General features: G+C 46.3%; 1 protein-coding gene across 1 annotated transcript; it reads right to left on the bottom strand.

Annotated features, from left to right (window-relative positions):
• Positions 1–455: 455 nt before the first annotated feature.
• On the bottom strand, positions 456–9165 carry LOC120042237 (keratin-associated protein 10-5-like). The gene is made up of 4 exons (XM_038987106.1): positions 8864–9165; positions 8643–8694; positions 7805–8428; positions 456–557 (listed from the first exon to the last, which is right to left on the bottom strand). The coding sequence occupies exons 1-4, from the start codon at positions 9163–9165 to the stop codon at positions 456–458; spliced, it is 1080 nt and encodes a 359-aa protein (XP_038843034.1).
• Between the last annotated feature and the right edge of the window lie 3032 nt (positions 9166–12197).

Below are 12197 nucleotides of genomic sequence, written 5' to 3' on the forward strand. Positions count from 1 at the left end.
AAGACTAGCTGGAGAACACAGGAAGTCGTCAGAGACGATGACGATGCAGCTGGTTAGAGGGAAGACTAGCTGGAGAACACAGGAAGTCGTCAGAGACGATGACGATGCCGCTGGTTAGAGGGAAGACTAGCTAGAGAACACAGGAAGTCGTCAGAGATGATGACGATGCAGCTGGTTAGAGGGAAGACTAGCTGGAGAACACAGGAAGTCGTCAGAGATGATGACGATGCAGCTGGTTAGAGGGAAGACTAGCTGGAGAACACAGGAAGTCGTCAGAGATGATGACGATGCCGCTGGTTAGAGGGAAGACTAGCTAGAGAACACAGGAAGTCGTCAGAGATGATGACGATGCAGCTGGTTAGGGGGAAGACTAGCTAGAGAACACAGGAAGTCGTCAGAGATGATGACGATGCAGCTGGTTAGGGGGAAGACTAGCTAGAGAACACAGGAAGTCGTCAGAGATGATGACGATGCAGCTGGTTAGAGGGAAGACTAGCTGGAGAACACAGGAAGTCGTCAGAGACGATGACGATGCCGCTGGTTAGAGGGAAGACTAGCTGGAGAACACAGGAAGTCGTCAGAGATGATGACGATGCAGCTGGTTAGAGGGAAGACTAGCTAGAGAACACAGGAAGTCGTCAGAGATGATGACGATGCCTCTGGTTAGAGGGAAGACTAGCTGGAGAACACAGGAAGTCGTCAGAGATGATGACGATGCAGCTGGTTAGAGGGAAGACTAGCTAGAGAACACATGAAGTCGTCAGAGATGATGACGATGCAGCTGGTTAGAGGGAAGACTAGCTGGAGAACACAGGAAGTCGTCAGAGATGATGACGATGCAGCTGGTTAGAGGGAAGACTAGCTGGAGAACACAGGAAGTCGTCAGAGATGATGACGATGCCGCCGTTCCTTTTGTTTTACACACACGCATGGGCGTACACACACACACACACACACACACACACACACACACACACACACACACACACACACACACACACACACACACACACACACACACACACACACGAATGGGCATACAAAAATACAAACACACACACATGCACACGCTAACGTACTCCCCGTGATACCTCTCATCCTCTCCTCCTGCAGCTGCTAGAAATATATTTATATTACATTCAGTCAAAATGAATTGACTTCAGTGAATCCCACTGCAATTATGCCCCATTCATAATAGATACAGAACAGGCAGGGGAGTTGATTTACACGTACACATTGTCAGGCCCCCTGCGTGTGGCCGTCGCTCTCGCTGAGGGTAAACAACAGTTGCTTTGGAAAGAGGGGTTGGTATCTCTCCCATTACCCAAACTCAGGGGACTTGTTTAGAGTGCTGCACAACTGGGCCATTGGACTTTAAGACAAAGACAATAAGTAGGCTCCCTGCTCTTGTGTGTGTGTGTGTGTGTGTGTGTGTGTGTGTGTGTGTGTGTGTGTGTGTGTGTGTGTGTGTGTGTGTGTGTGTGTGTGTGTGTGTGTGTGTGTGTGTGTGTGTGTGTGTGTGTGTGTGTGTGTGTGTGTGTGTGTGTGTGTAGCTCTCTAGTTAACCGTGATTCCTCTCTTGCTAGTGAAATAACAACAAAACAACAGGAGAGCAGGTGGTGTGTGGTAGTTACGTTGTCTTGGTAACAACAGCAGGTGTTGTGTGGTAGTTACGTTGTCTTGGTAACAACAGCAGGGGGTGTGTATTGATGTTTTAATATTGATAAACTGTAAAATGTAGAAACTATATAAACTATAAAATGTAGAAACTATAAAATCTATAAAATGTCTAAACTGTATAAACTATATAATGTATAAACTATCAAATGTTTAAACTATATAAACTATATAATTTATAAACTGTAAAAACTATAAAATGTAGAAACTAGAAATGAATATAAAATGTATAAACTATATAAACTATAAAATGTATAATTATATAAACTATAAAATGTATGAAATATATAATATATAAACTATAAAATGTATAATTATATAAACTATAAAATGTATGAAATATAAAATATATAAATTATAAAATGTATAAACTATTTAAACTATAAAATGTATAAACTATAAAATATATAAACTATAAAATGTATAAACTATATAAACTATAAAATATATAAACTATATAAACTATGTAAATGATAAAATGTATAAACTATAAAATATATAAATTATAAAATGTTTAAACATTATAAACTATATAAACTATATAAATTATAAAATGTATAAACTATAAAATATATAAACTATAAAATGTATAAACTATATAAATTATAAAATGTATAAACTATAAAATGTATAAACATTATAAACTATATAAACTATATAAATTATAAAATGTATAAACTATAAAATGTTTAAACATTATAAACTATATAAACTATATAAATTATAAAATGTATAAACTATAAAATATATAAACTATAAAATGTATAAACTATATAAACTATATAAATTATAAAATGTATAAACTATAAAATATATAAACTATAAAATGTATAAACTATATAAACTATATAAATTATAAAATGTATAAACTATAAAATTTATAAACTGTATAAATTATAAAATGTATAAACTATAAAATGTATAAACTATATAAACTATAAAATATATAAACTATACAATTTATAAACTATAAAATGTATAAACTATATAAACTATAAAATGTATAAACTATACAATTTATAAACTAAATAAACTATAAAATATATAAACTATTAAATGTATAAACTATAAAATGTATAAACTATATAAACTATAAAATGTATAAACTATACAATTTATAAACTATATAAACTATAAACTATATAAACTATTAAATGCATTAACTATAAAATGTATAAACTATATAAACTATATACATTTACATTACATTTAAGTCATTTAGCAGACGCTCTTATCCAGAGCGACTTACAAATTGGTGCATTCACCTTATGATATCCAGTGGAACAACCACTTTACAAAGTGCATCTAAATCTTTTAAGGGGGGAGGGGGGGGGGGGTTAGAAGGATTACTTTATCCTATCCTAGGTATTCCTTAAAGAGGTGGGGTTTCAGGTGTCTCCGGAAGGTGGTGATTGACTCCGCTGACCTGGCGTCGTGAGGGAGTTTGTTCCACCATTGGGGTGCCAGAGCAGCGAACAGTTTTGACTGGGCTGAGCGGGAACTGTACTTCCTCAGATGGTAGGGAGGCGAGCAGGCCAGAGGTGGATGAACGCAGTGCCCTTGTTTGGGTGTAGGGCCTGATCAGAGCCTGAAGGTACGGAGGTGCCGTTCCCCTCACAGCTCCGTAGGCAAGCACCATGGTCTTGTAGCGGATGCGAGCTTCAACTGGAAGCCAGTGGAGAGAGCGTATGTATAAACTATATAAACCCTAAAATATATAAACTATAACATTTAGAAACTAGAAATGAATATAAAATGTATAAATTATATAAACTCTAAAATGTATAAACTATATCATCTATAAAATGTAGAAATGTAGAAACTATATCAACTCTAAAACGTAAAAATTGGACATACATATCAAATGTAGAATCTATATAAACTATAACGTTTAAAAAATAGAACACAACATTTAAAAAGGCCCAAAGTATCGGAGGACATTATTAATATAAAGACATATAGGGCTTGTAAATTATGGCTGGTTTAGATACAAGACTGGTTTAGACACAGGGCTGGTTTAGACACAGGGCTGGTTTAGACTGAGGGCTGGTTTAGACACAGGGCTGGTTTAGACTGAGGGCTGGTTTAGACTGAGGGCTGGTTTAGACACAGGGCTGGTTTAGACACAGGGCTGGTTTAGACACAGGGCTGGTTTAGACACAGGGCTGGTTTAGACTGAGGGCTGGTTTAGACTGAGGGCTGGTTTAGACACAGGGCTGGTTTAGACACAGGGCTGGTTTAGACACAGGGCTGGTTAGACACAGGGCTGGTTTAGACACAGGGCTGGTTTAGACACAGGGCTGGTTTAGACACAGGGCTGGTTTAGACACAGGGCTGGTTTAGACACAGGGCTGGTTTAGACACAGGGCTGGTTTAGACACAGGGCTGGTTTAGAACCAGGGCTGGTTTAGACACAGGGCTGGTTTAGACACAGGGCTGGTTTAGACACAGGGCTGGTTTAGACACAGGGCTGGTTTAGAACCAGGGCTGGTTAGACACAGGGCTGGTTTAGACACAGGGCTGGTTTAGACTGAGGGCTGGTTTAGACACAGGGCTGGTTTAGACACAGGGCTGGTTAGACACAGGGTTGGTTTAGACTGAGGGCTGGTTTAGACACAGGGTTGGTTTAGACACAGGGCTGGTTTAGACACAGGGCTGGTTTAGACTGAGGGCTGGTTTAGACACAGGGCTGGTTTAGACACAGGGTTGGTTTAGACACAGGGCTAGTTTAGACACAGGGTTGGTTTAGACACAGGGCTGGTATAGACACAGGGCAGGTTAGACACAGGGCTGGTTTAGACACAGGGCTGGTTTAGACTGAGGGCTGGTTTAGACACAGGGTTGGTTTAGACACAGGGCTGGTTTAGACACAGGGCTGGTTTAGAACCAGGGCTGGTTTAGACACAGGGCTGGTTTAGACACAGGGCTGGTTTAGACACAGGGCTGGTTTAGACACAGGGCTGGTTTAGACTGAGGGCTGGTTTAGACACAGGGCTGGTTTAGACACAGGACTGGTTAGACACAGGGCTGGTTAGACTGAGGGCTGGTTTAGACACAGGGCTGGTTTAGACACAGGGCTGGTTTAGACACAGGGCTGGTTTAGACTGAGGGCTGGTTTAGGCACAGGGCTGGTTTAGACACAGGACTGGTTAGACACAGGGCTGGTTTAGACTGAGGGCTGGTTTAGACACAGGGCTGGTTTAGACACAGGGCTGGTTTAGACACAGGGCTGGTTTAGACACAGGGCTGGTTTAGACACAGGGCTGGTTTAGACTGAGGGCTGGTTTAGACTGAGGGCTGGTTTAGACACAGGGCTGGTATAGACCACAGGGCTGGTATAGAACACAGGGCTGGTATAGAACACAGGGCTGGTATAGACCACAGGGCTGGTATAGACACAGGGCTGGTATAGACCAGGGCTGGTTTAGACACAGGGCTGGTTAGACACAGGGCTGGTTTAGACACAGGGCTGGTTTAGACACAGGGCTGGTTTAGACACAGGGCTGGTTTAGACTGAGGGCTGGTTTAGACACAGGGCTGGTTTAGACACAGGGCTGGTTTAGACACAGGGCTGGTTTAGACACAGGGCTGGTTTAGACAGAGGGCTGGTTTAGACTGAGGGCTGGTTTAGACACAGGGCTGGTTTAGACACAGGGCTGGTTTAGACACAGGGCTGGTTAGACACAGGGCTGGTTTAGACACAGGTCTGGTTTAGACACAGGGCTGGTTTAGACACAGGGCTGGTTTAGACACAGGGCTGGTTTAGACACAGGGCTTGTTTAAACACAGGGCTGGTTTAGAACCAGGGCTGGTTTAGACACAGGGCTGGTTTAGACACAGGGCTGGTTTAGACACAGGGCTGGTTTAGACACAGGGCTGGTTTAGACACAGGGCTGGTATAGAACACAGGGCTGGTATAGAACACAGGGCTGGTATAGAACACAGGGCTGGTATAGAACACAGGGCTGGTATAGAACACAGGGCTGGTATAGAACACAGGGCTGGTATAGAACACAGGGCTGGTATAGAACACAGGGCTGGTATAGAACACAGGGCTGGTATAGACCCAGGGCTGGGTTAGACACAGGGCTGGTTTAGACACAGGGCTGGTTAGACACAGGGCTGGTTTAGACTGAGGGCTGGTTTAGACACAGGGCTGGTTTAGACACAGGGCTGGTTTAGACACAGGGCTGGTTTAGACACAGGGCTGGTTTAGACTGAGGGCTGGTTTAGACACAGGGCTGGTTTAGACACAGGGCTGGTTTAGACACAGGGCTAGTTTAGACACAGGGTTGGTTTAGACACAGGGCTGGTATAGACACAGGGCAGGTTAGACACAGGGCTGGTTTAGACACAGGGCTGGTTTAGACTGAGGGCTGGTTTAGACACAGGGTTGGTTTAGACACAGGGCTGGTTTAGACACAGGGCTGGTTTAGAACCAGGGCTGGTTTAGACACAGGGTTGGTTTAGACACAGGGCTGGTTTAGACACAGGGCTGGTTTAGACACAGGGCTGGTTTAGACTGAGGGCTGGTTTAGACACAGGGCTGGTTTAGACACAGGGCTGGTTAGACACAGGGTTGGTTAGACTGAGGGCTGGTTTAGACACAGGGTTGGTTTAGACACAGGGCTGGTTTAGACACAGGGCTGGTTTAGACTGAGGGCTGGTTTAGACACAGGGCTGGTTTAGACACAGGGCTGGTTAGACACAGGGCTGGTTTAGACTGAGGGCTGGTTTAGACACAGGGCTGGTTTAGACACAGGGCTGGTTTAGACACAGGGCTGGTTTAGACACAGGGCTGGTTTAGACACAGGGCTGGTTTAGACTGAGGGCTGGTTTAGACTGAGGGCTGGTTTAGACACAGGGCTGGTTTAGACACAGGGCTGGTTTAGACACAGGGCTGGTTTAGACACAGGGCTGGTTTAGACACAGGGCTGGTTTAGACACAGGGCTGGTTTAGAACCAGGGCTGGTTTAGACACAGGGCTGGTTAGACACAGGGCTGGTTTAGACACAGGGCTGGTTTAGACACAGGACTGGTTTAGACACAGGGCTGGTTTAGACACAGGGCTGGTTTAGACACAGGGCTGGTTTAGACACAGGGCTGGTTTAGACACAGGGTTGGTTTAGACACAGGGCTGGTTTAGACACAGGGTTGGTTTAGACACAGGGCTGGTTTAGACACAGGGCTGGTTTAGACACAGGGCTGGTTTAGACACAGGGCTGGTTTAGACACAGGGCTGGTTAGACACAGGGCTGGTTAGACACAGGGCTGGTTTAGACACAGGGCTGGTTTAGACACAGGGCTGGTTTAGACACAGGGCTGGTTTAGACACAGGGCTGGTTTAGACACAGGGCTGGTTTAGACACAGGGCTGGTTTAGACACAGGGCTGGTTTAGACACAGGGCTGGTTTAGACACAGGGCTGGTTTAGACTGAGGGCTGGTTTAGACACAGGGCTGGTTTAGACACAGGGCTGGTTTAGACACAGGGCTGGTTTAGACACAGGGTTGGTTTAGACACAGGGCTGGTTTAGATTGAACTAATTAAAAAAATATATATATCAGATGGGTTGTTTTTAAGAAATTACATTTAAGACATAATAATACAATTATTGCACATAAATTCAACATTTCTGTATTTTATTAGGAAACACAATCTGACTTCTTGAAGCCGTCATTGTAAATAAGACTTTGTTCGTAATAACTGACTTGCCTAGTTAAAAAAAAGTTTAAATAAATAAAAAATAAATACATAATATGGTTCAGCTGTCCAATTAGCCATCCGACAGCACCAGGAGGTTATTGACATCAAGGGAGCAGAAAGGCAGGATATGAGTCTGTCTGGAGGTATATAAACTAACACAACTCACCAAGACATTTTGTTTACAAGAACCTATTGAAGGCAAGCAGACAAGGTGGAGGGCTGAGGAACACACACACACACACACACACGCACGCACGCACGCACGCACGCACGCACACACGCACGCACGCACGCACGCACGCACGCACGCACACACACAGCAAGACTGAAGAGATTCTGTAAATTAATTAATTAATAAAGGTCTGAGAGGCAAGGAGGACTGACAGGAGGCAGGAGGACTGACAGGAGGCAGGAGGACTGACAGGAGGCAGGAGGACTGACAGGAGGCAGGAGGACTGACAGGAGGCAGGAGGACTGACAGGAGATAGGAGGACTGACAGGAGGTTGGAGGACTGACAGGAGGCAGGAGGACTGACAGGAGGCAGGAGGACTGACAGGAGGCAGGAGGACTGACATGAGGCAGGAGGACTGACAGGAGGTAGGAGGACTGACAGGATGTAGGATGACTGACAAGGAGGCAGGAGGACTGACGGGAGGCAGGAGGACTGACAGGAGGCAGGAGGACTGACAGGAGGCAGGAGGACTGACAGGAGGTAGGAGGACTGACAGGATGTAGGATGACTGACAAGGAGGCAGGAGGACTGACGGGAGGCAGGAGGACTGACAGGAGGCAGGAGGACTGACAGGAGGCAGGAGGACTGACAGGAGGCAGGAGGACTGACAGGAAGCAGGAGGACTGACAGGAGGTAGGAGGACTTACAGGAGGTAGGTTGACTGACAGGAGACAGGAGGACTGACAGGAGGTTGGAGGCCTGACAGGAGGCAGGAGGACTGACAGGAGGCAGGAGGACTGACAGGAGGTAGGAATACTGACAGGAGGTAGGAGGACTGACAGGAGGTAGGAGGACTGACAGGAGGCAGGAGGACTGACAGGAGATAGGAAGACTGACAAGAGGCAGGAGGACTGACAAGAGGCAGGAGGACTGACAGGAGGCAGGAGGACTGACAGGAGGCAGGAGGACTGACAGGAGGCAGGAGGACTGACAGGAGATAGAAAGACTGACAGGAGGCAGGAGGACTGACAGGAGATAGGAAGACTGGCAGGAGGCAGGAGGATTGACAGGAGGCAGGAGGACTTACAGGAAGCAGGAGGACTGACAGGAGGCAGGAGGACTGACAGGAGGCAGGAGGACTGACAGGAGGCAAGAGGACTTACAGGAAGCAGGAGGACTGACAGGAGGCAGGAGGACTGACAGGAGGCAGGAGGACTTGCAGGAGGACTGACAGGAGATAGGAAGACTGACAGGAGGCAGGAGGACTGACAAGAGGCAGGATGACTGACAGGAGGCAGGAGGACTGACAGGAGGTAGGAGGACTGACAGGAGGCAGGAGGACTGACAGGAGGCAGGAGGACTGACAGGAAGCAGGAGGACTGACAGGAGGCAGGAGGACTGACAGGAGGCAGGAGGACTGACAGGAGGCAGGAGGACTGACAGGAGGCAGGAGGACTGACAGGAGGTAGGAGGACTGACAGGAGGCAGGAGGACTGACAGGAGGCAGGAGGACTGACAGGAGGCAGGAGGACTGACAGGAGGCAGGAGGACTGACAGGAGGCAGGAGGACTGACAGGAGGCAGGAGGACTGACAGGAGGCAGGAGGACATTCTGGGTAAATTACCTTCCCTGTTTTGAGATGAACATCTTTAACTTTAGATGATGAAGGAAACAAAATGTATCCGGATCTTATTCTGACTAAATAAATCCTACTGAAATCTACTAAAATATATTTGCTTTTCAAACTAAAAACGTTCCCATGTTCAAATGAAACAATTTTAATTGGACTGTACCGTTCATTGGGTCAAAGTCAATGTCCTTCACACCACCTTCTTCAACAGACTTTTCAATATCCTCCTTCTCTTATATAATGATATTTATTTCTCCTTATCAAGATAAATTGTCTCGGTTAGTTGTCTGGACTTGTCAGGGATTGTAGCATCTGCTTCCAGCTCACACTCTCAAACACATAGATCCCCTGAACACAGATCACTCTCCAGCCCCACTTTCCAGTTCACTCTCCAGCCCTACTTTCCAGCTCACACTCTCAAACACGTAGATCCCCTGAACGCAGATCACTCTCCAGCCCCACTTTCCAGTTCACTCTCCAGCCCTACTTTCCAGCTCACACTCTCAAACACGTAGATCCCCTGAACGCAGATCACTCTCCAGCCCTACTTTCCAGCTCTCTCTCCAGCCCCACTTTCCAGCTCACACTCTCAAACACAAAGATCCCCTGAACACAGATCACTCTCCAGCCCCACTTTCCAACTCACACTCTCAAACACGTAGATCCCCTGAACACAGATCACTCTCCAGCCCCACTTTCCAACTCACACTCTCCAGCCCTACTTTCCAACTCACACTCTCAAACACAAAGATCCCCTGAACACAGATCACTCTCCAGCCCCACTTTCCAGCTCACACTCTCAAACACGTAGATCCCCTGAACACAGATCACTCTCCAGCCCCACTTTCCAGCTCACACTCTCAAACACGTAGATCCCCTGAACACAGATCACTCTCCAGATCCCAATCACCTGAATTCTGATCACCTGTTCACACACCTGTATGTCATTATCACAGACTATTTAGTTCAGTTCTTTGCACCACATCACTGTGAGGTATTGTTTGTTTTGTGAAACACTTCTATTCGGGAGCTCTGGGTTTCCCGTATTAGTCCTCCTGTGTACGATAGTTTTTGCCTATTCCCTGCCTGTACTTTAGCCTATCGGATTTCCTGTTATCAACCTATTGCCTGATCTCCCGGACGACGTTACTAGCCTTTTTCCTGCCTGTACTGTTGCCCTTTTTGGACCCCCTGTGTATGACCTTCTGCCTGCCCCTGGACCCAGCTACCTGCCTCCTCCTGTGGTCCTTTACAAATAAACACCTGCTTCGACCTGCGCTTGAAACCAGCCCTCTGGCTCTCATGGTGTTCATTACAAGGCTCGGCAATAGGCTGGATAAGTTAGTCTTGACAGACTCTTCATCTTAACCAGTAAAATACAGCCCCAAAATGGATGAATCCCTTCATAGCCAACTAGAGAGAACAGTTGGGACTCTTCTGTAAATGATGATCTATTTCTGGACCTTTTCCCTCAACTTTAAATGCAGTCGTAATTACAATAACCTAAATCTGTGACTTGGTCTTCATCTGGTGTATTATGCTCAGGGGTCAGAAGGCGATCGTGAATAGCCTTTCCTTTCATGTTTCAATGTAAACCAGAAGCCTTTGGGAGGAGAGAGAGAGAGAGCTACGGTTTAGTCCTATTGGAGTCTGTGCTGTGTGTCTGAGGACTAGAGCGGTGTCCTCTGCTAGTTGACTGATAGCCAAGGGACTTCCCATGACATCTGCAGGTTGGAGTCTGTGCTGTGTGTCTGAGGACTAGAGCGGTGTCCTCTGCTAGTTGACTCATAGCCAAGGGACTTCCCATGACATCTGCAGGTTGGAGTCTGTGCTGTGTGTCTGAGGACTAGAGCGGTGTCCTCTGCTAGTTGACTCATAGCCAAGGGACTTCCCATGACATCTGCAGGTTGCATGACTGTTCTTCATTAGCACTGAGCTTCCCTATAGCCTTGATATTGAGCTGTTTCCCCACCGAGCCAACAGACGTTTCCCCACCAATGTGTTTGCTCACAGAACGCACTCGACGGGGTAAGGGGCTGCTAATTTACCTGTAGGGAACTGCTTCGGTGTGTGTACCTGAGTGTGTGTGTGGCTTGTGTGTGTGTGTGTGTGTGTGTGTGTGTGTGTGTGTGTGTGTGTGTGTGTGTGTGTGTGTGTGTGTGTGTGTGTGTGTGTGTGTGTGTGTGTGTGTGTGTGTGTGTGTGTGTGTGTGTGTGTGTGTCTTGCGTGTGTGAGTGTGTGTGTGTCTTGTGTGTGTGTGTGTGTGTGTGCGCGCGTGTGTGTGCCCGTGTGTGTGTGTCTTGTGTGTGTGTGTGTGTGTGTCTTGCGTGTGTGAGTGTGTGTGTGTCTTGTGTGTGTGTGTGTGTGTGTGTGTGTGTGTGTGTGTGTGTGTGTGTGTGTGTGTGTGTGTGTGTGTGTGTGTGTGTGTGTGTGTGTGTACGCACTATTTATTCTGCATCTAGGTTACTTGATGTGTGTTTGTATGTGTGTTTATGTGTGTGAATGTGTGTGTGTGTGAATGTGTGTGTGTCTTGTGTGTGTATGTGTGTGTGTGTTGTCAGTGTTGAGTGTGTGAGTCTTGATCTCAGTTTGCACCATGGTATTGTGTTTATAGCAGCATATATGTGACAGGGGAGGGACGGGGGACGGGGGCGGGGAGACGGGGGTAGATGTGTATCGGTCCAGACAGAGGCTGTCGTGGAAGCAGAGTACATATTATTAGTACAATCACAGACCTGGCAGTCAGGCTGACACCCTGGGTTCCTCTGGCTCTGCTCTTTCCTCCTGTCCTGGATTACAGGGGGCTGAATCTGACTCTGACCGTGTCCCAAATGGGACACTATGCCCTACAGGGCAGGGGGCCCTGGTCAAAAGCAGCGCACTCTAAAAGGGAATAGGGTGCGCTTGGGACGCAGGACGGCTCTCCTATAGTCAAGATAAAATAGACTGCTGAATCTGGAGCTGAAACACACACCTCTAAAACTCAACTGAAATAGAGTCAAATTTATTTAT

The sequence above is a fragment of the Salvelinus namaycush genome, unplaced genomic scaffold, assembly GCF_016432855.1.
Source record: "Salvelinus namaycush isolate Seneca unplaced genomic scaffold, SaNama_1.0 Scaffold647, whole genome shotgun sequence".
Classification (NCBI taxonomy): Eukaryota; Metazoa; Chordata; class Actinopteri; order Salmoniformes; family Salmonidae; genus Salvelinus; species Salvelinus namaycush.